This window comes from Hyla sarda, chromosome 5 (assembly GCF_029499605.1).
Source record: "Hyla sarda isolate aHylSar1 chromosome 5, aHylSar1.hap1, whole genome shotgun sequence".
NCBI lineage: Eukaryota > Metazoa > Chordata > Amphibia > Anura > Hylidae > Hyla > Hyla sarda.
The window spans coordinates 383334616-383362535 of record NC_079193.1 but is presented as its reverse complement, the minus strand read 5'-3'; the positions used below and the strand labels follow the sequence as shown (position 1 = coordinate 383362535).

At 51.5% G+C, this 27920-nt stretch overlaps 1 protein-coding gene across 4 annotated transcripts in view; it reads left to right on the top strand.

Moving 5' to 3' along the window:
* Nucleotides 1-27920, top strand: part of RHPN1 (rhophilin Rho GTPase binding protein 1) — a 71300-nt gene that overhangs the window by 38323 nt on the left and 5057 nt on the right. For all 4 annotated transcript variants that reach the window (XM_056522910.1, XM_056522912.1, XM_056522911.1 and 1 more), the window contains 10 exons: nt 7390-7518; nt 8307-8382; nt 8663-8740; nt 10000-10124; nt 10536-10702; nt 12914-13101; nt 18977-19133; nt 19529-19648; nt 20685-20879; nt 24650-24726. In XM_056522910.1, the coding sequence (XP_056378885.1) occupies nt 7390-7518; nt 8307-8382; nt 8663-8740; nt 10000-10124; nt 10536-10702; nt 12914-13101; nt 18977-19133; nt 19529-19648; nt 20685-20879; nt 24650-24726 (1312 nt within the window). The remainder of the gene's footprint in view (nt 1-7389; nt 7519-8306; nt 8383-8662; nt 8741-9999; nt 10125-10535; nt 10703-12913; nt 13102-18976; nt 19134-19528; nt 19649-20684; nt 20880-24649; nt 24727-27920) is intronic.

The following is a 27920-nucleotide window of genomic DNA, read 5'->3' as shown; positions in this document are numbered from 1 at the left end:
GCAGTCCTATGTAACACCACAGATAACAGTGATAACTCTCTGAGTACAGATAATGTATAGATGTGACCTGCAGTCCTATGTAACACCACAGATAACACAGTGATATCTCTCTGAGTACAGATAATGTATAGATGTGACCTGCAGTCCTATGTAACACCACAGATAACAGTGATAACTCTCTGAGTACAGATAATGTATAGATGTGACCTGCAGTCCTATGTAACACCACAGATAACAGTGATAACTCTCTGAGTACAGATAATGTATAGATGTGACCTGCAGTCCTATGTAACACCACAGATAAGTGATAACTCTCTGAGTACAGATAATGTATAGATGTGACCTGCAGTCCTATGTAACACCACAGATAACACAGTGATAACTCTCTGAGTATAGATAATGTATAGATGTGACCTGCAGTCCTATGTAACACCACAGATAACACAGTGATATCTCTCTGAGTACAGATAATGTATAGATGTGACCTGCAGTCCTATGTAACACCACAGATAACAGTGATAACTCTCTGAGTACAGATAATGTATAGATGTGACCTGCAGTCCTATGTAACACCACAGATAACAGTGATAACTCTCTGAGTACAGATAATGTATAGATGTGACCTGCAGTCCTATGTAACACCACAGATAACACAGTGATAACTCTCTGAGTATAGATAATGTATAGATGTGACCTGCAGTCCTATGTAACACCACAGATAACACAGTGATATCTCTCTGAGTACAGATAATGTATAGATGTGACCTGCAGTCCTATGTAACACCACAGATAACAGTGATAACTCTCTGAGTACAGATAATGTATAGATGTGACCTGCAGTCCTATGTAACACCACAGATAACAGTGATAACTCTCTGAGTACAGATAATGTATAGATGTGACCTGCAGTCCTATGTAACACCACAGATAACACAGTGATAACTCTCTGAGTATAGATAATGTATAGATGTGACCTGCAGTCCTATGTAACACCACAGATAACAGTGATAACTCTCTGAGTACAGATAATGTATAGATGTGACCTGCAGTCCTATGTAACACCACAGATAACACAGTGATAACTCTCTGAGTACAGATAATGTAGTAGATGTGACCTGCAGTCCTATGTAACACCACAGATAACAGTGATAACTCTCTGAGTATAGATAATGTATAGATGTGACCTGCAGTCCTATGTAACACTACAGATAACAGTGATAACTCTCTGAGTATAGATAATGTATAGATGTGACCTGCAGTCCTATGTAACACCACAGATAAGTGATAACTCTCTGAGTACAGATAATGTATAGATGTGACCTGCAGTCCTATGTAACACCACAGATAACACAGTGATAACTCTCTGAGTATAGATAATGTATAGATGTGACCTGCAGTCCTATGTAACACCACAGATAACACAGTGATATCTCTCTGAGTACAGATAATGTATAGATGTGACCTGCAGTCCTATGTAACACCACAGATAACAGTGATAACTCTCTGAGTACAGATAATGTATAGATGTGACCTGCAGTCCTATGTAACACCACAGATAACAGTGATAACTCTCTGAGTACAGATAATGTATAGATGTGACCTGCAGTCCTATGTAACACCACAGATAACACAGTGATAACTCTCTGAGTATAGATAATGTATAGATGTGACCTGCAGTCCTATGTAACACCACAGATAACACAGTGATATCTCTCTGAGTACAGATAATGTATAGATGTGACCTGCAGTCCTATGTAACACCACAGATAACAGTGATAACTCTCTGAGTACAGATAATGTATAGATGTGACCTGCAGTCCTATGTAACACCACAGATAACAGTGATAACTCTCTGAGTACAGATAATGTATAGATGTGACCTGCAGTCCTATGTAACACCACAGATAACACAGTGATAACTCTCTGAGTATAGATAATGTATAGATGTGACCTGCAGTCCTATGTAACACCACAGATAACAGTGATAACTCTCTGAGTACAGATAATGTATAGATGTGACCTGCAGTCCTATGTAACACCACAGATAACACAGTGATAACTCTCTGAGTACAGATAATGTAGTAGATGTGACCTGCAGTCCTATGTAACACCACAGATAACAGAGATAACTCTCTGAGTACAGATAATGTATAGATGTGACCTGCAGTCCTATGTAACACCGCAGATAACAGTGATAACTCTCTGAGTACAGATAATGTATAGATGTGACCTGCAGTCCTATGTAACACCACAGATAACAGTGATAACTCTCTGAGTACAGATAATGTATAGATGTGACCTGCAGTCCTATGTAACACCACAGATAACACAGTGATAACTCTCTGAGTACAGATAATGTATAGATGTGACCTGCAGTCCTATGTAACACCACAGATAACACAGTGATAACTCTCTGAGTACAGATAATGTATAGATGTGACCTGCAGTCCTATGTAACACCACAGATAACAGTGATAACTCTCTGAGTACAGATAATGTATAGATGTGACCTGCAGTCCTATGTAACACCACAGATAACAGTGATAACTCTCTGAGTACAGATAATGTAGTAGATGTGACCTGCAGTCCTATGTAACCCCTCTGGCTCTGCTACATCTTACATATGTGGTACCCGGGCTGATGGTCTGTGATTGTGTCTGTGCTCTGCGGTGTCGTCACAATGTGTCTGTCTCACACGGTGGCTGTTATTTCATATCTGCACATTAAACATTCATGGTTGTCTGCGCAGGACATTGTGTTGCGGCGGCGTCTGTCACCGTCTTTTGTGCGGACAGATAACGGCGTCGGGAAGTGACTCATCTCTGTCGTGTGTTATAAACCATCGCACCATTGTGTTCTGCCCCAGATAACGGGACGCGGGGTCTTATCTGCAGCCGAGCTCAGACCTGATGGATGGTTCCTTATCAGGGCCGGGGGACACCTGATGGATACAAAGCATCCGGAAAGTATTCAGACCCTCTCACGTGTGTGTATACACCAGTGGGCTTCAAACTGTGTACCCACAGATGTTGCAAAACTACAACTCCAAGCATGCCCGGACAGCCGTTGGCTGTCCGGGAATGCTGGGAGTTATAGTTTTGCAACATCTATAGAGCCGCTGTCTGAAGACCACTGGTATACACCACGAGAGTGAGTAAAGGGTATGAATATTTATGTCACTGTCATTTTTTAGTTTTCCCTTTTTTAATTAGTAAAGATCTATAACATTCTGTGATCACTTTGTCGTTATGGGGATGGACAGGTGATGTCTTCTCTGTGTTTTTTTTTTTTTTCTCATTCTAACTACATCTTTCTCTGCAGACACGGTGCCCCCTGAATATAACCCTTACACTGTGCCCCCTGAATATAACCCTGTCTGACACTGTGCCCCCTGAATATAACCCTGTCTGACACTGTGCCCTCTGAATATATCCCTGTCTGACACTGTGCCCCCTGAATATAACCCTGTCTGACACTGTGCCCCCTGAATATAACCCTGTCTGACACTGTGCCCCCTGAATATATCCCTGTCTGACACTGTGCCCTCTGAATATATCCCTGTCTGACACTGTACCCCTGAATATATCCCTGTCTGACACTGTACCCCTGACTATAACCCTGTCTGACACTGTGCCCCCTGAATATAACCCTGTCTGACACTGTGCCCCCTGAATATAACCCTGTCTGACACTGTGCCCTCTGAATATAACCCTGTCAGACACTGTGCCTCCTGAATATAATTCTTTCAGACACTGTGCCCCCTGAATATAACACTGTCTGACACTGTGCCCCCTGAATATAACCCTGTCTGACATTGTGCCCCCTGAATATAACCCTGTCTGACACTGTGCCCTCTGAATATATCCCTGTCTGACACTGTGCCCTCTGAATATATCCCTGTCTGACACTGTGCCCCCTGAATATATCCCTGTCTGACACTGTGCCCCCTGAATATATCCCTGTTTGACACTGTGCCCCCTGAATATATCCCTGTCTGACACTGTGCCCCCTGAATATAACCCTGTCTGACATTGTGCCCCCTGAATATAACCCTGTCTGACACTGTGCCCCTGGATATAAACCTGCCACGCACTGTGCTCCTGAGAATAACCCTGTCCTTTGAATGTAACCCTGCCACACACTGTACCCTCTGAATGTAACCCTGCCACGTACTGTGCCCACTTAATATAACCCTGCCACACACTGTGCCCCAGGAATATAACCATGTCTGACACTGTTTCCCCTTAATATAACCTTGCCAAGCTCTGTGCCCCTGAGAATAACCCTGCCACACACTGTACGCTCTGAATTTATCCCCGCCACACACTGTACACTCTGAATATAACCCTGCCACACACTGTACCCTCTGAATAACCCTGCCATGCACTTTGCCCACTGAATATAACCCTGCCACACACTGTACCCCTGAATATAATCCTGCCACACACTGTACCCCTGAATATAACCCTTTCAGACACTGTGCCCCCTGAATATAACCCTTACAGACACTGTGCCCCCTGAATACAACCCCGTCTGACATTGTGCTCCCTAAATAGAACTCTGCCACGCACTGTGCCCCTTAATATAACCCTTACAGACACTGTGCCCCCTGAATATAACCCTGTCTGACACTGTGCCCCCTAAATAGAACTCTGCCACGCCCTGTGCCCCTGAATATAACCCTGTCTGACACTGTGCCCCTGAATATAACCCTGTCAGACACTGTGCCCCTGAATATAACCCTGTCTGACACTGTGCCCCCTGAATATAACCCTTTCAGACACTGTGCCCCCTGAATATATCCCTTTCTGACACTGTGTCCCTGAATATAACCCTGTCTGACACTCTGCCCCCTAAATAGAACTCTGCCACGCACTGTGCCCCTGAATATAACCCTGTCTGACACTGTGCCCCCTGAATATAACCCTGTCAGACACTGTGCCCCCTGAATATAACCCTTTCAGACACTGTGCCCCTGAATATAACCCTGTCTGACACTGTGCCCCCTGAATATAACCCTGTCTGACACTGTGCCCCCTGAATATAACCCTGTCTGACACTGTGCCCCCTGAATATCACCCTGTCTGACACTGTGTCCCTGAATATAACCCTGTCTGACACTGTGTCCCTGAATATAACCCTGTCTGACACTGTGTCCCTGAATATAACCCTGTCTGACACTGTGCCCCCTGAATATATCCCTGTCTGACACTGTGCCCCCTGAATATAATCCTGCCACACACTGCACCCCTGAATATAATCCTGCCACACACTGCACCCCTGAATATAATACTGCCACACACTGTACCCTCTGACTGTAACCCTGCCACACACTGTACCCCTGAATATAATCCTGCCACACACTGTACCCCTGAATATAATCCTGCCACACACTGTACCCCTGAATATAATACTGCCACACACTGTACCCCTGAATATAATACTGCCACACACTGTACCCCTGAATATAATCTTGCCACACACTGTACCCTCTGACTGTAACCCTTCCACACACTGTACCCTCTGACTGTAACCCTTCCACACACTGTATCCTCTGATTGTAACCCTGCCACACACCTTGCCCCCTGAACAAAACCCTGCCACACACCTTGCCCCCTGAACAAAACCCTGCCACACACTGTACCCCTGAATATAATACTGCCACACACTGTACCCCTGAATATAATACTGCCACACACTGTACCCCCTGAATATAACCCTACCAGACACCTTTCCTCCTGAATATAACCCTGCCACACACTTTCCCTCCTGAATATAACTCTGCCACACATCTTGCCCCCTTAAAATAATACTTCCACACACTTTCTTCTCAGTTTGGCGGAATGCCACCGCTGTACTTTCCTCTTCCAGACCCATCTTTCCCCTCATCCTATAAACCCATGAGTCCCATCCGACTCTTCTGCACCCAGACCCCTTTGTCCCCCTAAGTGTGTTCTCCGCCCCTGCATACACTGTGTGTGTCCTCCGCTCCTGTATACATTGTGTCCTCCTATATACCCCATGTCCTCTGCTCCTGTATACACTGTGTGTGTCCTCCGCTCCTGTATACGTTGTGTCCTCCTATATACCCCATGTCCTCTGCTCCTGTATACACTGTGTGTGTCCTCCGCTCCTGTATACATTGTGTCCTCCTATATACCCCATGTCCTCTGCTCCTGTATACACTGTGTGTGTCCTCCGCTCCTGTATACGTTGTGTCCTCCTATATACACCATGTCCTCTGCTCCTGCATACACTGTGTGTGTCCTGCGCTCCTGTATACGTTGTGTCCTCCTATATACACCATGTCCTCTGCTCCTGTATACACTGTGTGTGTCCTCCGCTCCTGTATACGTTGTCCTCCTATGTACACCATGTCCTCTGCTCCTGTATACACTGTGTGTGTCCTCCGCCCCTGTATACACTGTGTCCTCCTATATACCCCATGTCCTCTGCTCCTGTATACACTGTGTGTGTCCTCTGCTCCTGTATACACTGTGTGTGTCCTCCGCTCCTGTATACACTGTGTCCTCCTATATACCCCATGTCCTCTGCTCCTGTATACACTGTGTGTGTCCTCTGCTCCTGTATACGTTGTCCTCCTATGTACACCATGTCCTCTGCTCCTGTATACACTGTGTGTGTCCTCCGCTCCTGTATACGTTGTGTCCTCCTATATACACCATGTCCTCTGCTCCTATATACACTGTGTGTGTCCTCCGCTCCTGTATACACTGTGTGTGTCCTCCGCTCCTGTATACACTGTCCTCCTATATACCCCATGCCCTCTCCTCCTGTATACACTGTGTGTGTCCTCCGCTCCTGTATACGTTGTGTCCTCCTATATACCCCATGCCCTCTCCTCCTGTATACACTGTGTGTGTCCTCCGCTCCTGTATACGTTGTGTCCTCCTATATACCCGATGCCCTCTGCTCCTATATACACTGTAGCAGGACATAGTGGAGAGATTGTTTCCTTGTATACAGATAAGGACGCCCCAGACACTCGCACGTTACTGCTCCTTTAAGAACAACATGGCTTCCCTGTCACTATCGCTCCGCACAGCTGTGTTTTCAGGGTGATAGTCGGCTCGGCTTTTCCTGTTTATGGGGAAATCTGTTATTTTTTTGTTTTGTTTTCTGATAAGTCGTCGTCCGTCGCTGGAAATAAGATCCTGATCGGCGGTCATGTGACCGGTCGCTCCCCCTGTGAGCAGCACGCAGGGGATGAATCCCTTATGGATATGGCAGTATAGTTGTCGTTCAGTTACTCTTCTGCTGGGGGTCGTGCTCCAACGCTGGGTCTGTCATACGCGGTTCTGTCTAAGGGGGCGTGGCTAACCAGTGCCGCCATTTTTGACTCTCCTTACGGTCGTTGTGTTGTTTCAGGGCCACCACCAACCACAAGGTGAAGGAGACGGTGGCGCTGGAGCTCAGCTACGTCAACTCCAACCTGCAGCTGCTGAAAGAAGAGCTGGAGGAGCTGAACAGCTCGGTGGAGGTTTATCAGAACGAGAGGTAACGTCACCGCCATCCTGTCCATACCGCCATATTGGATGTTCCACACTGGAGCCACAATGGACGAGAGGATAGGCCCCATCATAGGATTAGATATATGACAGTATCACAAAGAATAGGCTTAGATACATGGCCTATTAGAACAGTGTTTTCCAAACCAGGGTGCCTCCAGCTGTTGCAAAACTACAACTCCCAGCATGCCCGGACAGCCAACGGCTGTCCGGGCATGCTGGGAGTTGTTGTTTTGCAACAGCTGGATGTCCACAGTTTGGAGACCACTGCTGTATTTGTAGATTTCATGGTGCTTGGCCCCAACCAGGGTGCCTCCAGCTGTTGCACAACTACAACTCCCAGCCTAATAGGATTAGATATATATGACAGCAGACAGTATCACACATAATAGGCTTAGATACATGGCTTAGTAGACAGGTGTTTCCCAACCAGGGTGCCTCCAGCTGTTGCAAAACTAGCCGGGCATACTGGGAGTTATTGTTTTGCAACAGCTGGAGGTCCACAGTTTGGAGACCACTGCTGTATTTGTAGATTTCAGGGTGCTTGGCTCCAACCAGGGTGCCTCCAGCTGTTGCAAAACTACAACTCCCAGCGTAAAAGGATTAGATATATATGACAGCAGACAGTATCACACATAATAGGCTTAGATACATGGCTTAGTAGACCAGTGTTTTTCAACAGGGGTGCCACCAGCTGTTGCAAAACTACAACTCCCAGCATGCTCGGGCAGTCCTGTTTTTTTAGTGTAACCCTCAGAGATCTGGTTTGTGTTCCAGTGAAGCCATCAGCGTTCCCATGATCCCGCTCGGCTTAAAGGAGACCAAAGACCTGGACCTGATGGATCCTCTGAAGGTCAGTGCCCCGCCCACCCTGTGATGTCATCGCTAGTTTACCTTGCGAATTATCTTTATACTGCAGTGAAGTTGATGTCATCTTTTGTTTGTGTATCTGTGTGCCTCACTGCTGCCCCCTGCTGGGCCCCTGTCTGCTGTGCTGGATTGTGGGAGACTGTGGTGATGTTCACCCATAATGCAGTTCAGCAGAGTCGGGCTGTTTGGGCCCCTCCGCCAGGACATGGAGCCCCCTCTGCTGTGATATGGGGGGGGACTGACACGTGACCTCTCTCCTCCAGGACTTCATTGCGGATCATTACGGGGAAGACGCCGCCCTGTACGAGAAGGAGATCAACGAATTGATGGAACTGCGACAGGTCAGGACCACGAAACACTCACTGAGGATGATCAAGGGTTACATCATGTCTTATCCTCCAGAGCTGCACTCACTATTCTGCTGTTACATCATGTCTTATCCTCCAGAGCGGCACCCACTATTCTGCTGTTACATCATGTCTTATCCTCCAGAGCTGCACTCACTATTCTGCTGTTACATCATGTCTTATCCTCCAGAGCTGCACTCACTATTCTGCTGTTACATCATGTCTTATCCTCCAGAGCTGCACTCACTATTCTGCTGTTACATCATGTCTTATCCTCCAGAGCTGCACTCTCTATTCTTCTGTTACATCATGTCCTATCCTCCAGAGCTGCACTCACTATTCTGCTGTTACATCATGTCTTATCCTCCAGAGCAGCACTCCCTATTCTGCTGTTACATCATGTCTTCTCCTCCAGAGCTGCACTCAATATTCTGCTGTTACATCATGTCTTATCCTCCAGAGCTGCACTCACTATTCTGCTGTTACATCATGTCTTATCCTCCAGAGCAGCACTCACTATTCTGCTGTTACATCATGTCTTATCCTCCAGAGCTGCTCTCACTATTCTGCTGTTACATCATGTCTTATCCTCCAGAGCTGCACTCACTATTCTGCTGTTACATCATGTCTTATCCTCCAGAGCTGCACTCTCTATTCTGCTGTTACATCATGTCTTATCCTCCAGAGCTGCACTCTCTATTCTGCTGTTACATCATGTCTTATCCCCCAGAGCTGCACTCACTATTCTGCTATTACATCATGTCTTATCCTCCAGAGCTGCACTCACTATTCTGCTGTTACATCATGTCTTATCCTCCAGAGCTGCACTCACTATTCTGCTGTTACATCATGTCTTATCCTCCAGAGCTGCACTCACTATTCTGCTGTTACATCATGTCTTATCCTCCAGAGCTGCACTCTCTATTCTGCTGTTACATCATGTCTTATCCTCCAGAGCTGCACTCTCTATTCTGCTGTTACATCATGTCTTATCCCCCAGAGCTGCACTCACTATTCTGCTATTACATCATGTCTTATCCTCCAGAGCTGCACTCACTATTCTGCTGTTACATCATGTCTTATCCTCCAGAGCTGCACTCTCTATTCTGCTGTTACATCATGTCTTATCCTCCAGAGCTGCACTCACTATTCTGCTGTTACATCATGTCTTATCCTCCAGAGCTGCACTCACTATTCTGCTGTTACATCATGCCGTTATGTCTAAAGCTCTGTGCTCCCCCCTTTCCCTTCAGGCCATGAGGACCCCGAGTCGCAGTGAGGCCGGCCTGGAGCTCCTGATGGAATATTACAACCAGCTGTACTTCATGGACCAGCGCTTCTTCCCCCCAAACCGCTCTCTGGGCGTCTTCTTCCACTGGTCAGTATCATGTCAGCGCAGAGGGCGGGGTCAGCCGTGTGCCCCCTTATCCTGGTCAGTATCATGTGATCACAGGAGGGGGGGTCAGCCGTGTACCCCGATCCTGGTCAGTATCATGTGATCACAGGAGGGGGGGGTCAGCTGTGTGCCCCCTGATCTTGGTCCTGGTCAGTATCATGTGATCATAGGAGGGTGGGGTCAGCCGTGTTCCCCGATCTTGGTCAGTATCATGTGATCACAGGAGGGTGGGGTCAGCCGTGTACCCCGATCCTGGTCAGTATCATGTGATCACAGGAGGGTGGGGTCAGCCGTGTACCCCCTTATCCTGGTCACCCTGGGTCGGTCTCTTACACATCAGTCGGAATCACTTCTGATCCCCGCTTAGTTTCTCCACCATTCGTTTCTCCTCAGGTACGACTCTCTGACGGGCGTTCCTTCTTGCCAGCGGGCTCTGGCTTTTGAAAAGGGAAGCGTACTGTTCAATATGGGCGCCCTATACACCCAGATCGGGGCGAGACAGGATCGCCAGTCGTTACAAGGAGTGAACACTGCCATCAATGCCTTTCAGAAGGCGGCGGGTGCGTGGGTCACATGGTATATAGATATGGTGGTCGGGGTGTGGCCACATGGTATATAGATGAGGTGTGTATACATGGTGTATAGATGAGGTGTGTATACATGGTGTATAGATTAGGTGTGTATACATGGTGGTCGGGGTGTGGTCACATGGTATATAGATATGGTGTGTATACATGGTGGTCGGGGTGTGGTCACATGGTATATAGATGAGGTGTGTATACATGGTGTATAGATGAGGTGTGTATACATGGTGTATAGATGAGGTGTGTATACATGGTGTATAGATGAGGTGTGTATACATCGTGTATAGATGAGGTGTGTATACATGGTGTATAGATGAGGTGTGTATACATGGTGGTCGGGGTGTGGTCACATGGTATATAGATGAGGTGTGTATACATGGTGTATAGATGAGGTGTGTATACATGGTGTATAGATTAGGTGTGTATACATGGTGGTCGGGGTGTGGTCACATGGTATATAGATATGGTGTGTATACATGGTGGTCGGGGTGTGGTCACATGGTATATAGATGAGGTGTGTATACATGGTGTATAGATGAGGTGTGTATACATGGTGTATAGATGAGGTGTGTATACATGGTGTATAGATGAGGTGTGTATACATGGTGGTCGGGGTGTGGTCACATGGTATATAGATGAGGTGTGTATACATGGTGGTCGGGGTGTGGTATACATGGTGTATAGATGAGGTGTGTATACATGGTGTATAGATGAGGTGTGTATACATGGTGGTCGGGGTGTGGTCACATGGTATATAGATGAGGTGTGTATACATGGTGGTCGGGGTGTGGCCACATGGTATATAGATGAGGTGTATACATGGTGGTCGGGGTGTGGTCACATGGTATATAGATGAGGTGTGTATACATGGTGGTCGGGGTGTGGTATACATGGTGTATAGATGAGGTGTGTATACATGGTGTATAGATTAGGTGTGTATACATGGTGGTCGGGGTGTGGTCACATGGTATATAGATGAGGTGTATACATGGTGGTCGGGGTGTGGTCACATGGTATATAGATATGGTGGTCGGGGTGTGGTCACATGGTATATAGATGAGGTGTGTATACATGGTGGTCGGGGTGTGGCCACATGGTATATAGATGAGGTGTATACATGGTGGTCGGGGTGTGGTCACATGGTATATAGATGAGGTGTGTATACATGGTGGTCGGGGTGTGGTATACATGGTGTATAGATTAGGTGTGTATACATGGTGGTCGGGGTGTGGTCACATGGTATATAGATGAGGTGTGTATACATGGTGGTCGGGGTGTGGCCACATGGTATATAGATGAGGTGTGTATACATGGTGGTCGGGGTGTGGTCACATGGTATATAGATTAGGTGTGTATACATGGTGGTCGGGGTGTGGTCACATGGTATATAGATGAGGTGTATACATGGTGGTCGGGGTGTGGTCACATGGTATATAGATATGGTGTGTATACATGGTGGTCGGGGTGGGGTCACATGGTATATAGATATGGTGTGTATACATGGTGGTCGGGGTGTGGCCACATGGTATATAGATTAGGTGTGTATACATAGTGGTCGGGGTGTGGTCACATGGTATATAGATATGGTGTGTATACATGGTGGTCGGGGTGGGGTCACATGGTATATAGATTAGGTGTGTATACATGGTGGTCGGGGTGTGGCCACATGGTATATAGATATGGTGGTCGGGGTGGGGTCACATGGTATATAGATGAGGTGTGTATACATGGTGGTCGGGGTGGGGTATACATGGTGTATAGATGAGGTGTGTATATATGGTGGTCGGGGTGTGGTCACATGGTATATAGATGAGGTGTGTATACATGGTGGTCGGGGTGTGGTATACATGGTATATAGATGAAGTGTGTATACATGGTGTATAGATGAGGTGTGTATACATGGTGTATAGATTAGGTGTGTATACATGGTGGTCGGGGTGTGGTCACATGGTATATAGATGAGGTGTGTATACATGGTGGTCGGGGTGTGGTCACATGGTATATAGATATGGTGGTCGGGGTGGGGTCACATGGTATATAGATGAGGTGTGTATACATGGTGGTCGGGGTGGGGTCACCTGGTATATAGATGAGGTGTGTATACATGGTATATAGATACGCGGTGTCTCCTTAGCGCCCCCTAAAGTGAAGGTGACTCTGATGTGCGGTTCTTTTTTAACCCTTCAGGATGCTTCAGTTTCTTAAAGGAAAACTTCTCGAACGCCCCGAGCCTGGACATGAGCGCGGCCTCGCTGAACATGCTGGTGCGCCTCATGGTGGCGCAGGTCCAGGAAGGCATCTTCGAGAAGTTTGTATTGGAGAACACACAGAACAACTTCATCACACAACTGCAAATGGCGCAGGAGGCCGCCAGGGTAAGTGCCCCCTCGGGTGGGTCTGTCTGAAGGTGAGATCTTCTCATGTGTGCCCTCGGGGTCAGGGTCTCCTCTACTAGTGCCCACCTGATCAGGGTCTCCTCTTCTAGTGCCCTCCTGGTCATGGTCTCCTCTTCTAGTGCCCTCCTGGTCATGGTCTCCTCTACTAGTGCCCTCCTGGTCAGGGTCTCCTCTACCAGTGCCCTCCTGGTCAGGGTCTCCTCTACTAGTGCCCACCTGGTCAGGGTCTCCTCTACCAGTGCCCTCCTGGTCAGGGTCTCCTCTACTAGTGCCCACCTCGTCAGGATCTCCTCTACTAGTGCCCTCCTGGTCAGGGTCTCCTCTACTAGTGCCCTCCTGGTCAGGGTCTCCTCTACTAGTGCCCTCCTGGTCAAGGTCTCCTCTACTAGTGCCCTCCTGGTCAGGGTCTCCTCTACTAGTGCCCTCCTGGTCAGGGTCTCCTCTTCTAGTGCCCACCTGGTCAGGGTCTCCTCTACTAGTGCCCTCCTGGTCAGGGTCTCCTCTACTAGTGCCCTCCTGGTCAGGGTCTCCTCTACTAGTGCCCATCTGGTCATGGTCTCCTCTACTAGTGCCCTCCTGATCAGGGTCTCCTCTACTAGTGCCCTCGGGTCAGGATCTCCTCTACTAGTGCCCTCGGGTCAGGATCTCCTCTACTAGTGCCCTCCTGGTCATGGTCTCCTCTACTAGTGCCCACCTGGTCATGGTCTCCTCTACTAGTGCTCTCCTGGTCACGATCTCCTCTACTAGTGCCCACCTGGTCATGGTCTCCTCTACTATAGCCCTCCTGGTCAGGGTCTCCTCTACTAGTGCCCTCCGGGTCAGGATCTCCTCTACTAGTGCCCTCCTGGTCAGGATCTCCTCTACTAGTGCCCACCTGGTCACGGTCTCCTCTACTAGTGCCCTCCTGGTCACGATCTCCTCTACTAGTGCCCACCTGGTCATGGTCTCCTCTACTATAGCCCTCCTGGTCAGGGTCTCCTCTACTAGTGCCCTCGGGTCAGGATCTCCTCTACTAGTGCCCACCTGGTCATGGTCTCCTCTACTAGTGCCCTCGGGGTCAGGGTCTCCTCTACCAGTGCCCTCCGTGTCAGGATCTCCTCTACTAGTGCCCTCCTGGTCAGGGTTTCCTCTTCTAGTGCCCTCCTGGTCAGGGTCTCCTCTACTAGTGCCCTCAGGGTCTCCTCTACCAGTGCCCTCCGGGTCAGGATCACCTTTACTAGTGCCCAACTGGTCAGGGTCTCCTCTACCAGTGCCCTCCTTGTCATGGTCTCCTCTACTAGTGCCCTCTGGGTCAGGATCTCCTCTACTAGTGCCCTCCTGGTCAGGGTCTCCTCTACTAGTGCTCTCCTGGTCATGGTCTCCTCTACTAGTGCCCTCCTGGTCAGGGTCTCCTCTACTAGTGCCCTCCTGGTCATGGTCTCCTCTACTAGTGCCCACCTGGTCAGGGTCTCCTCTACTAGTGTCCACCTGGTCAGGGTCTCCTCTACTAGTGCCCTCTGGGTCAGGATCTCCTCTTCTAGTGCCCTCCTGGTCAGGGTCTCCTCTACTAGTGCTCTCCTGGTCATGGTCTCCTCTATTAGTGACCTCTGGGTCAGGATCTCCTCTACTAGTGCCCTCTGGGTCATGGTCTCCTCTACTAGTGCCCACCTCGTCAGGATCTCCTCTACTAGTGCCCACCTGGTCATGGTCTCCTCTACTAGTGCCCACCTGGTCAGGGTCTCTTCTACTGGTGCCCTCCTGGTCAGGGTCTCCTCTACTAGTGTCCACCTGGCCAGGGTCTCCTCTACTAGTGCCCTCCTGGTCAGGGTCTCCTCTACTAGTGCCCTCCTGGTCAGGGTCTCCTCTACTAGTGCCCTCCTGGTCAGGGTCTCCTCTACTAGTGCCCTCCGGGTCAGGATCTCCTCTACTAGTGCCCTCCTGGTCAGGATCTCCTCTACTAGTGCCCACCTGGTCATGGTCTCCTCTACTAGTGCCCTCCTGATCAGGGTCTCCTCTACTAGTGCCCTCCTGGTCAGGGTCTCCTCTACTAGTGCCCTCCTGGTCACGATCTCCTCTACTAGTGCCCACCTGGTCATGGTCTCCTCTACTAGTGCCCTCAGGTCATGGTCTCCTCTACTAGTGCCCTCCTGGTCACGATCTCCTCTACTAGTGCCCACCTGGTCACGATCTCCTCTACTAGTGCCCACCTGGTCATGGTCTCTTCTACTAGTGCCCACCTGGTCAGGGTCTCCTCTACCAGTGCCCTCGGGGTCAGGGTCTCCTCTACCAGTGCCCTCCGGGTCAGGATCTCCTCTACTAGTGCCCTCCTGGTCAGGGTTTCCTCTTCTAGTGCCCTCCTGGTCAGGGTCTCCTCTACTAGTGCCCTCCGGGTCAGGATCTCCTCTACTAGTGCCCTACTGGTCAGGATCTCCTCTACTAGTGCCCACCTGGTCATGGTCTCCTCTACTAGTGCCCTCCTGGTCAGGGTCTCCTCTACTGGTGCCCTCCTGGTCAGGGTCTCCTCTACTAGTGTCCACCTGGTCAGGGTCTCCTCTACTAGTGCCCTCCTGGTCAGGGTCTCCTCTACTAGTGCCCTCCTGGTCAGGGTCTCCTCTACTAGTGCCCTCCTGGTCAGGGTCTCCTCTACTAGTTCCCTCCGGGTCAGGATCTCCTCTACTAGTGCCCTCCTGGTCAGGATCTCCTCTACTAGTGCCCACCTGGTCATGGTCTCCTCTACTAGTGCCCTCCTGATCAGGGTCTCCTCTACTAGTGCCCTCCTGGTCAGGGTCTCCTCTACTAGTGCCCTCCTGGTCACGATCTCCTCTACTAGTGCCCACCTGGTCATGGTCTCCTCTACTAGTGCCCTCAGGTCATGGTCTCCTCTACTAGTGCCCTCAGGTCATGGTCTCCTCTACTAGTGCCCTCCTGGTCACGATCTCCTCTACTAGTGCCCACCTGGTCAGGGTCTCCTCTACTAGTGCCCTCCTGGTCATGGTCTCCTCTACTAGTGCCCTCGGGGTCAGGGTCTCCTCTACTAGTGCCCTCCTGGTCAGGGTTTCCTCTTCTAGTGCCCTCCTGGTCAGGGTCTCCTCTACTAGTGCCCTCAGGGTCAGGGTCTCCTCTACCAGTGCCCTCCGGGTCAGGATCACCTTTACTAGTGCCCAACTGGTCAGGGTCTCCTCTACCAGTGCCCTCCTGGTCATGGTCTCCTCTACTAGTGTCCTCTGGGTCAGGATCTCCTCTACTAGTGCCCTCCTGGTCATGGTCTCCTCTTCTAGTGCCCTCCTGGTCATGGTCTCCTCTTCTAGTGCCCTCCTGGTCATGGTCTCCTCTATTAGTGACCTCTGGGTCAGGATCTCCTCTACTAGTGCCCTCCTGGTCAGGGTCTCCTCTACTAGTGCCCTCCTGGTCAGGGTCTCCTCTTCTAGTGCCCTCCTGGTCAGGGTCTCCTCTTCTAGTGCCCTCCTGGTCAGGGTCTCCTCTACTAGTGCCCACCTGGTCATGGTCTCCTCTACTAGTGCCCTCCTGGTCAGGGTCTCCTCTACTAGTGCCCTCCTGGTCATGGTCTCCTCTACTAGTGCCCTCCTGGTCAAGATCTCCTCTACTAGTGCCCTCCTGGTCATGGTCTCCTCTACTAGTGCCCTCGGGGTCAGGGTCTCCTCTACCAGTGCCCTCCGGGTCAGGATCTCCTCTACTAGTGCCCTCCTGGTCAGGGTTTCCTCTTCTAGTGCCCTCCTGGTCAGGGTCTCCTCTACTAGTGCCCTCAGGGTCAGGGTCTCCTCTACCAGTGCCCTCCGGGTCAGGATCACCTTTACTAGTGCCCAACTGGTCAGGGTCTCCTCTACCAGTGCCCTCCTGGTCATGGTCTCCTCTACTAGTGCCCTCCTGGTCATGGTCTCCTCTACTAGTGTCCTCTGGGTCAGGATCTCCTCTACTAGTGCCCTCCTGGTCATGGTCTCCTCTTCTAGTGCCCTCCTGGTCATGGTCTCCTCTTCTAGTGCCCTCCTGGTCATGGTCTCCTCTATTAGTGACCTCTGGGTCAGGATCTCCTCTACTAGTGCCCTCTGGGTCATGGTCTCCTCTTCTAGTGCCCTCCTGGTCAGGGTCTCCTCTTCTAGTGCCCTCCTGGTCAGGGTCTCCTCTACTAGTGCCCTCCTGGTCAGGGTCTCCTCTTCTAGTGCCCTCCTGGTCAGGGTCTCCTCTACTAGTGCCCACCTGGTCATGGTCTCCTCTACTAGTGCCCTCCTGGTCAGGGTCTCCTCTACTAGTGCCCACCTGGTCATGGTCTCCTCTACTAGTGCCCTCCTGGTCATGGTCTCCTCTACTAGTGCCCTCCTGGTCAAGATCTCCTCTACTAGTGCCCTCCTGGTCAAGGTGTCCTCTACTAGTGCCCACCTGGTCTCCTCTGTCTTTGTGCCCATCTCTGGTCAGAGTCTCCTCTGTCTTCGTGCCCGTCTCTGGTCAGAGTCTCCTCTGTCTTTGTGACCGTCTCTGGTCAGGGTCTCCTCTGTCTTTGTGCCCGTCTCTGGTCAGGGCCTCCTCTGTCTTTGTGCCCGTCTCTGGTCAGAGTCTCCTCTGTCTTTGTGCCCGCCTCTGGTCAGGGTCTCCTCTGTCTTTGTGCCGCCTCTGGTCAGGGTCTCCTCTGTCTTTGTGCCCGTCTCTGGTCAGGGTCTCCTCTGTCTTTGTGCCGTCTCTGGTCAGGGTCTCCTCTGTCTTTGTGCCCGTCTCTGGTCAGGGCCTCCTCTGTCTTTGTGCCCGTCTCTGGTCAGGGTCTCCTCTGTCTTTGTGCCCGTCTCTGGTCAGGGCCTCCTCTGTCTTTGTGCCCGTCTCTGGTCAGGGTCTCCTCTGTCTTTGTGCCCGTCTCTGGTCAGGGTCTCCTCTGTCTTTGTGCCCGTCTCTGGTCAGAGTCTCCTCTGTCTTTGTGCCCGTCTCTGGTCAGGGTCTCCTCTGTCTTTGTGCCCGTCTCTGGTCTGGGTCTCCTCTGTCTTTTTGCCCCCTCTGGTCAGGGCCTCCTCTGTCTTTGTGCCCGTCTCTGGTCAGGGCCTCCTCTGTCTTTGTGCCCGTCTCTGGTCAGGGTCTCCTCTGTCTTTGTGCCCGTCTCTGGTCTGGGTCTCCTCTGTCTTTTTGCCCCCTCTGGTCAGGGCCTCCTCTGTCTTTGTGCCCCCTCTGGTCAGGGCCTCCTCTGTCTTTGTGCCCGTCTCTGGTCAGGGTCTCCTCTGTCTTTGTGCCCGTCTCTGGTCAGGGTCTCCTCTGTCTTTGTGCCCGTCTCTGGTCAGGGCCTCCTCTGTCTTTGTGCCCGTCTCTGGTCAGAGTCTCCTCTGTCTTTGTGCCCGTCTCTGGTCAGGGTCTCCTCTGTCTTTGTGCCCGTCTCTGGTCTGGGTCTCCTCTGTCTTTTTGCCCCCTCTGGTCAGGGCCTCCTCTGTCTTTGTGCCCGTCTCTGGTCAGGGCCTCCTCTGTCTTTGTGCCCGTCTCTGGTCTGGGTCTCCTCTGTCTTTTTGCCCCCTCTGGTCAGGGTCTCCTCTGTCTTTGTGCCAGTCTCTGGTCAGGGTCTCCTCTGTCTTTGTGCCCGTCTCTGGTCAGGGTCTCCTCTGTCTTTTTGCCCCCTCTGGTCAGGGTCTCCTCTGTCTTTGTGCCCGTCTCTGGTCAGGGTCTCCTCTGTCTTTGTGCCCGTCTCTGGTCAGGGTCTCCTCTGTCTTTGTGCCCGTCTCTGGTCAGGGTCTCCTCTGTCTTTGTGCCAGTCTCTGGTCTGGGTCTCCTCTGTCTTTGTGCCCGTCTCTGGTCAGGGTCTCCTCTGTCTTTGTGCCAGTCTCTGGTCTGGGTCTCCTCTGTCTTTGTGCCCGTCTCTGGTTACATCTTCTCTTTGTCTCCCCTCCAGGTAGAAGACGTTTACACCCTCGTGTACAGAACCATGATGCACCCGCCTGTTAAAGACTACGTCCCTTTTTCATGGACCACCATGGTTCGTGTAAAAGCCGAACATTTCAAAGCGCTTTCCCATTGCCACGCTGCCAACGCCCTGTGCGACTTCTCCAGTGAGTGTCCATATCGGACTCCAGTCTCTGATACGAATCTCCAAACCCTCTGCGCAGATATTTCTCCCATACTGTTGGGGGGGTAACACTGATCAGCACTTATGGGGTTAAGGACCCTGAACAATGAGTTTGTTCTTACTGTTCTGATCCGGGCTCGAGCCTCCTAAACCGCAGCGTAAATCCCGGATTATCGGCCGCAATCTCTTTATGCGAATTCCTTCCACCGTGTAATATAATTGTATAATGCAGATCCCTGCGGGGGATGGGGCGGTCGGGATTATTGACTAATCCATCGGGTTCTGTTATTTCTGGATTAAAGGAATTCTCTGACTGCTGTATGTTCAGGCTGCTGTATGTTAGTGCCATATATACCGCCATGTTGTGTTTTGTTGCAGCTTCTCCTGGACTAGAGCTCATAGAACACGAGAAGGTCTTCTTGCAGTTCCACACATCACCTCCAGAGGGCCCCCCCATCAGCTTCCTGCTACAGGACCAGGAAGAGAGGCGGAAGTTAGGTAACCCCTGAGCCGCTGTATCCCCACCCTGTGCTGCCTATATCTGGGGGTGAAGGGCCCTCCCTCACCCTGCGCTGCCTATATCTGGGGGTGAAGGGCCCTCCCCCACCCTGCACTGCCTATATCTGGGGGTGAAGGGCCCTCCCCCACCCTGCGCTGCCTATATCTGGGGGTGAAGGGCCCTCCGCCACCCTGCGCTGCCTATATCTGGGGGATGAAGGGCCCTCCCCCACCCTGCACTGCCTATATCTGGGGGTGAAGGGGCCCTCCCCACCCTGCACTGCCTATATCTGGGGGTGAGAGGTCCTCATTGGCTGAGATGGACCTTCCCCCGCCCTGCGCTGCCTATATTTGGGGGTGAAGGGTCCTCATTGGCTGAGATGGACCCTCCCCCGCCCTGCGCTGCCTATATCTGGGGGATGAAGGGCCCTCCCCGCCCTGCGCTGCCTATATCTGGGGGATGAAGGGCCCGCCCTGCGCTGCCTATATCTGGGGGTGAGGGGTCCTCATTGGCTGAGATGGACCTTCCCCCGCCCTGCACTGCCTATATCTTGGGGGGGAGGGGTCCTCATTGGCTGAGATGGACCCTCCCCCGCCCTGCGCTGCCTATATCTGGGAGATGAAGGGCCCTCCCCGCACTGCGCTGCCTATATCTGGGGGATGAAGGGTCCTCCCCGCCCTGCGCTGCCTATATCTGGGGGTGAGGGGTCCTCATTGGCTGAGATGGACCTTCCCCCGCCCTGCACTGCCTATATCTTGGGGGGGAGGGGTCCTCATTGGCTGAGATGGACCCTCCCCCGCCCTGCGCTGCCTATATCTGGGGGATGAAGGGTCCTCCCCGCCCTGCGCTGCCTATATCTGGGGGTGAAGGGTCCTCATTGGCTGAGATGGACCCTCCCTGCCCTGCGCTGCCTATATCTGGGGGATGAAGAGCCCTCCCCGCCCTGCGCTGCCTATATCTGGGGGTGAGGGGTCCTCATTGGCTGAGATGGACCCTCCCTGCCCTGCGCTGCCTATATCTCCCGTATACTTGCAGGTAAGACGCACTTGAAGAAAGCCGTGATTAAACATGAGGAGGCAATGAGGATCCACGGCCTGTGCAAGATTCTGCGCAAGATGGACATCCTACAGGAAGTGCTTACCCTGGCGCACAAGAGGTCGCTCAGCAGATACTCAGACATTGACCATGAGGAGGATTTCTTCGAGACGGGCGAAGCCCCTGACATTCAGCGTAAGAGAATGCTGCCAGACTTAGGTGACACCCTGCCCATCCCAATACTGCGCCACCAGACAACCCTGCCCATCCTACTACTGTGCCACCAGACAACTCTGCCCATCCCACTACTGCGCCACCATACAACCCTGCCCATCCCACTACTGCGCCACCATACAACCCTGCCCATCCCACTACTGCGCCACCATACAACCCTGCCCATCCCACTACTGCGCCATCAGACAACCCTGCCCATCACACTACTGCGCCATCAGACAACCCTGCCAACCCACTACTGCGCCATCAGATAACTCTGCCATCCCACTACTGCGCCATCAGACAACCCTGCCATCCCACTACTGCGCCATCAGACAATCCTGCCATCCCACTACTGCGCCATCAGACAGCCCTGCCCGTCCCACTACTGCGCCAACAGAAAACCCTGCCCGTACCACTACTGCGCCATCAGATAACCCAGCCATCCCACTACTGCGCCATCAGACAACCCTGCCCGTCCCACTACTGCGCCATCAGACAACCCTGCCCGTCCCACTACTGCTCCATCAGACAACCCTGCCCATCCCACTATTGCGTCATCAGATAACCCTGCCCATCTCACTACTGCGCCATCAGATATCCCTGCCCATCCCACTATTGCGCCATCAGACAACCCTGCCCATCCCACCACTGCGCCATCAGACAACCCTACCCATCCCACTACTGCGCCATCAGATAACCTTGCCATCCCAATATTGCGCCATCAGATAACCCTGCCCATCTCACTACTGCGCCATCAGACAACCCTGCCCATCTCACTACTGCGCCATCAGACAACCCTGCCCATCTCACTACTGCGCCATCAGACAACCCTGCCCATCCCACTACTGCGCCATCAGATAACCCTGCCCATCTCACTACTGCGCCATCAGACAACCCTGCCCATCTCACTACTGCGCCATCAGACAACCCTGCCCATCCCACTACTGCGCCATCAGACAACCCTGCCCATCCCACTACTGCGCCATCAGACAACACTGCCCATCCCACTACTGCACCATCAGACAACCCTGCCATTCCACTATTGCACCATCAGATAACCCTACCCATCCCACTACTGCGCCATCAGACAACCCTGCCCATCTCACTACTGCGCCATCAGACAACCCTACCCATCCCACTACTGCGCCATTAGACAACCCTACCCATCCCACTACTGTGCCATCAGACAACCCTACCCATCCCACTACTGCGCCATCAGATAACCCTGCCCATCTTGTATACACTAAGCTCCCCCTGCTGGTGACTGTATGATTCTATATACACTGAGCTCCCCCTGCTGGTGACTGTATGATTCTATATACACTGAGCTCCCCCTGCTGGTGACTGTATGATTCTATATACACTGAGCTCCTCCTGCTGGTGACTGTATGATTCTATATACACTGAGCTCCCCCTGCTGGTGACTGTATGATTCTATATACACTGAGCTCCTCCTGCTGGTGACTGTATGATTCTATATACACTGAGCCCCCCTGCTGGTGACTGTATGATTCTGTATACACTGAGCTCCCCCTGCTGGTGACTGTATGATTCTATATACACTGAGCTCCCCCTGCTGGTGACTGTATGATTCTATATACACTGAGCTCCCCCCGCTGGTGACTGTATGATTCTATATACACTGAGCTCCCCCTGCTGGTGACTGTATGATTCTATATACACTGAGCTCCCCCTGCTGGTGACTGTATGAGTCTATATACACTGACCTCCCCCTGCTGGTGACTGTATGATTCTATATACACTGAGCTCCCCCCGCTGGTGACTGTATGATTCTGTATACACTGAGCTCCCCCTGCTGGTGACTGTATGATTCTATATACACTGAGCTCCCACCGCTGGTGACTGTATGATTCTATATACACTGTGCTCCCCCTGCTGGTGACTGTATGATTCTATATACACTGTGCTCCCCCTGCTGGTGACTGTATGATTCTATATACACTGAGCTCCCCCTGCTGGTGACTGTATGATTCTGTATACACTGAGCTCCCCCTGCTGGTGACTGTATGATTCTATATACACTGAGCTCCCCCTGCTGGTGACTGTATGATTCTATATACACTGAGCTCCCCCTGCTGGTGACTGTATGATTCTATATACACTGAGCTCCCCCTGCTGGTGACTGTATGATTCTATATACACTGTGCTCCCCCTGCTGGTGACTGTATGATTCTATATACACTGTGCTCCCCCTGCTGGTGACTGTATGATTCTATATACACTGAGCTTCCCCTGCTGGTGACTGTATGATTCTATATACACTGAGCTTCCCCCTGCTGGTGATTGTATGATTCTATATACACTGAGCTCCCCCCGCTGGTGACTATGATTCTATATACACTGAGCTCCTCCTGCTGGTGACTGTATGATTCTATATACACTGAGCTCCCCCTGCTGGTGACTGTATGATTCTGTATACACTGAGCTCCCCCTGCTGGTGACTGTATGATTCTATATACACTGAGCTCCCCCTGCTGGTGACTGTATGATTCTATATACACTGAGCTCCCCCTGCTGGTGACTGTATGATTCTATATACACTGAGCTCCCCCTGCTGGTGACTGTATGATTCTATATACACTGAGCTCCCCCTGCTGGTGACTGTATGATTCTATATACACTGAGCTCCCCCTGCTGGTGACTGTATGATTCTATATACACTGAGCTCCCCCCGCTGGTGACTGTATGATTCTATATACACTGAGCTCCCCCTGCTGGTGACTGTATGATTCTATATACACTGAGCTCCCCCTGCTGGTGACTGTATGAGTCTATATACACTGACCTCCCCCTGCTGGTGACTGTATGATTCTATATACACTGAGCTCCTCCTGCTGGTGACTGTATGATTCTATATACACTGAGCTCCTTCTGCTGGTGACTGTATGATTCTATATACACTGAGCTCCTCCTGCTGGTGACTGTATGATTCTATATACACTGAGCTCCCCCTGCTGGTGACTGTATGATTCTATATACACTGAGCTCCTCCTGCTGGTGACTGTATGATTCTATATACACTGAGCTCCTCCTGCTGGTGACTGTATGAGTCTATATACACTGACCTCCCCCTGCTGGTGACTGTATGATTCTATATACACTGAGCTCCTCCTGCTGGTGACTGTATGATTCTATATACACTGAGCTCCCCCTGCTGGTGACTGTATGATTCTATATACACTGAGCTCCTTCTGCTGGTGACTGTATGATTCTATATACACTGAGCTCCTCCTGCTGGTGACTGTATGATTCTATATACACTGAGCTCCCCCTGCTGGTGACTGTATGATTCTACATACACTGAGCTCCCCCTGCTGGTGACTGTATGATTCTGTATACACTGAGCTCCCCCCGCTGGTGACTGTATGATTCTATATACACTGAGCTCCCCCTGCTGATGACTGTATGATTCTATATACACTGAGCTCCCCCTGCTGGTGACTGTATGATTTTATATACACTGAGCTCCCCCTGCTGGTGACTGTATGATTCTATATACACTGAGCTCCCCCTGCTGGTGACTGTATGATTTTATATACACTGAGCTCCCACTGTAGAGATCTGTAGTAAAGTTCCAGGGAACATTAAAATAAAAGGAATTTTTACAGCTCCATGTGGGTGTGGGGCCCCTACTAGGTTGTGTTCTATGATTTCTGGGCCCCTGATTATCTTCTCATATTCTGCCTCTGGAGCTGTTCAGTTTATTTTCGTCTTTTCCATCTTTCCAGCAAAAACCCATCAGAAGCCAGAAGTGACGATCCCGATATTCTCCAAGGTGAAGGTGAAGGATATATTCCACAGATTGGTGAGTGGCCGGAGGTGGAGGGGTCGTCCTGTTAGGGGTTGTCCTGTTGGGGGTCGTCCTCTTCATGTTTGTCCCGTTGGGGGTCGTCCTCTTCATGTTTGTCTCGTTGGGGGTCGTCCTCTTCATGTTTGTCCTGTTGGGGGTCGTCCTCTTCATGTTTGTCCCGTTGGGGGTCGTCCTGTTAGGTGTTGTCCTGTTGGGGGTCGTCCTCTTCATGTTTGTCCTGTTGGGGGTCGTCCTCTTCATGTTTGTCCTGTTGGGGGTCATCCTCTTCATGTTTGTCCTGTTAGGGGTCGTCTTCTTCTTGTTTGTCCCATTGGGGGTCGTCCTGTTAGGGGTTGTCCTGTTGGGGGTCGTCCTCTTCATGTTTGTCTTGTTGGGGGTCGTCCTCTTCATGTTTGTCCCGTTGTGGATTGACCTCTACACGTTTGTCCTGTTGGGGGTCGTCTTCTTCATGTTTGTCCCGTTGGGGGTCGTCCTCTTCATGTTTGTCCCGTTGGGGGTCGTCCTCTTCATGTTTGTCCCGTTGGGGGTCGTCCTCTACACGTTTGTCCTGTTGGGGGTCGTCTTCTTCATGTTTGTCCCGTTGGGGGTCGTCTTCTTCATGTTTGTCCCGTTGGGGGTTGTCCTCTTCATGTTTGTCCTGTTGGGGGTCGTCCTCTTCATGTTTGTCCCGTTGGGGGTCGTCCTCTTCATGTTTGTCCCGTTGGGGGTCATCCTCTTCATGTTTGTCCTGTTAGGGGTCGTCCTCTTCTTGTTTGTCCCATTGGGGGTCGTCCTGTTAGGGGTTGTCCTGTTGGGGGTCGTCCTCTTCATGTTTGTCTCGTTGGGGGTCGTCCTCTTCATGTTTGTCCCGTTGGGGCTCGTCCTCTTCATGTTTGTCCCGTTGGGGGTCGACCTCTACATGTTTGTCCCGTTGGGGGTCGACCTCTACATGTTTGTCCCGTTGGGGGTCGACCTCTACATGTTTGTCCCGTTGGGGGTCGACCTCTACATGTTTGTCCCGTTGGGGGTCGACCTCTACATGTTTGTCCCGTTGGGGGTCCTCCTCTTCATGTTTGTCCCGTTGGGGGTCCTCCTCTTCATGTTTGTCCCGTTGGGGGTCCTCCTCTTCATGTTTGTCCCGTTGGGGGTCCTCCTCTTCATGTTTGTCCCGTTGGGGGTCCTCCTCTTCATGTTTGTCCCGTTGGGGGTCCTCCTCTTCATGTTTGTCCCGTTGGGGGTCGACCTCTACATGTTTGTCCCGTTGGGGGTCCTCCTCTTCATGTTTGTCCTGTTGGGGGTCCTCCTCTTCATGTTTGTCCCGTTGGGGGTCCTCCTCTTCATGTTTGTCCCGTTGGGGGTCGACCTCTACATGTTTGTTCCGTTGGGGGTCCTCCTCTTCATGTTTGTCCCGTTGGGGGTCCTCCTCTTCATGTTTGTCCCGTTGGGGGTCCTCCTCTTCATGTTTGTCCCGTTGGGGGTCCTCCTCTTCATGTTTGTCCCGTTGGGGGTCCTCCTCTTCATGTTTGTCCCGTTGGGGGTCCTCCTCTTCATGTTTGTCCCGTTGGGGGTCCTCCTCTTCATGTTTGTCCCGTTGGGGGTCCTCCTCTACATGTTTGTCCCGTTGGGGGTCGTCCTCTTCATGTTTGTCCCGTTGGGGGTCGTCCTCTTCATGTTTGTCCCGTTGGGGGTCGTCCTCTTCATGTTTGTCCCGTTGGGGGTCCTCCTCTTCATGTTTGTCCCGTTGGGGGTCCTCCTCTTCATGTTTGTCCCGTTGGGGGTCCTCCTCTACATGTTTGTCCTTTTGGGGGTCGTCCTCTTCATGTTTGTCCTGTTGGGGGTCGTCCTCTTCATGTTTGTCCCGTTGGGGGTCGTCCTCTTCATGTTTGTCCCGTTGGGGGTCGTCCTCTTCAGGTTTTCCCGTTGGGGGTCGTCCTCTTCATGTTTGTCCCGTTGGGGGTCGTCCTCTTCATGTTTGTCCCGTTGGGGGTCGTCCTCTACATGTTTGTCCCGTTGGGGGTCGTCCTCTTCATGTTTGTCCCGTTGGGGGTCGTCCTCTACATGTTTGTCCTGTTGGGGGTCGTCCTCTACATGTTTGTCCTGTTGGGGGTCGTCCTCTTCATGTTTGTCCTGTTGGGGGTCGTCCTCTTCATGTTTGTCCCGTTGGGGGTCGACCTCTACATGTTTGTCCCGTTGGGGGTCGTCCTCTTCATGTTTGTCCCGTTGGGGTCGTCCTCTTCATGTTTGTCCCGTTGGGGGTCGTCCTCTTCATGTTTGTCCCGTTGGGGGTCGTCCTCTACATGTTTGTCCCGTTGGGGGTCGTCCTCTTCATGTTTGTCCCGTTGGGGGTCGTCCTCTACATGTTTGTCCCGTTGGGGGTCGTCCTCTACATGTTTGTCCCGTTGGGGGTCGTCCTCTTCATGTTTGTCCCGTTGGGGGTCGTCCTCTTCATGTTTGTCCCGTTGGGGGTCGACCTCTACATGTTTGTCCCGTTGGGGGTCGTCCTCTTCATGTTTGTCCCGTTGGGGTCGTCCTCTACATGTTTGTCCCGTTGGGGGTCGTCCTCTTCATGTTTGTCCCGTTGGGGGTCGTCCTCTTCATGTTTGTCCCGTTGGGGGTCGTCCTCTACATGTTTGTCCCGTTGGGGGTCGTCCTCTTCATGTTTGTCCCGTTGGGGGTCGTCCTCTTCATGTTTGTCCCGTTGGGGGTCGTCCTCTACATGTTTGTCCCGTTGGGGGTCGTCCTCTTCATGTTTGTCCCGTTGGGGGTCGTCCTCTTCATGTTTGTCCCGTTGGGGGTCGTCCTCTTCATGTTTGTCCCGTTGGGGGTCGACCTCTACATGTTTGTCCCGTTGGGGGTCGTCCTCTTCATGTTTGTCCCGTTGGGGGTCGTCCTCTTCATGTTTGTCCCGTTGGGGGTCGTCCTCTTCATGTTTGTCCCGTTGGGGGTCGTCCTCTTCATGTTTGTCCCGTTGGGGGTCGACCTCTACATGTTTGTCCCGTTGGGGGTCGTCCTCTTCATGTTTGTCCCGTTGGGGGTCGTCCTCTTCATGTTTGTCCCGTTGGGGGTTGACCTCATCATGTTTGTCCCGTTATGATGCTGTTGAGATTTTATCCTCCAGTCGCACCCAGAGCTGCGCTCACAGTTCTGCTGATTTTGTCTCTTACACTGCAGGATCTCCCTCTTTTCTCCATGTCTCAGGATATTGGGAG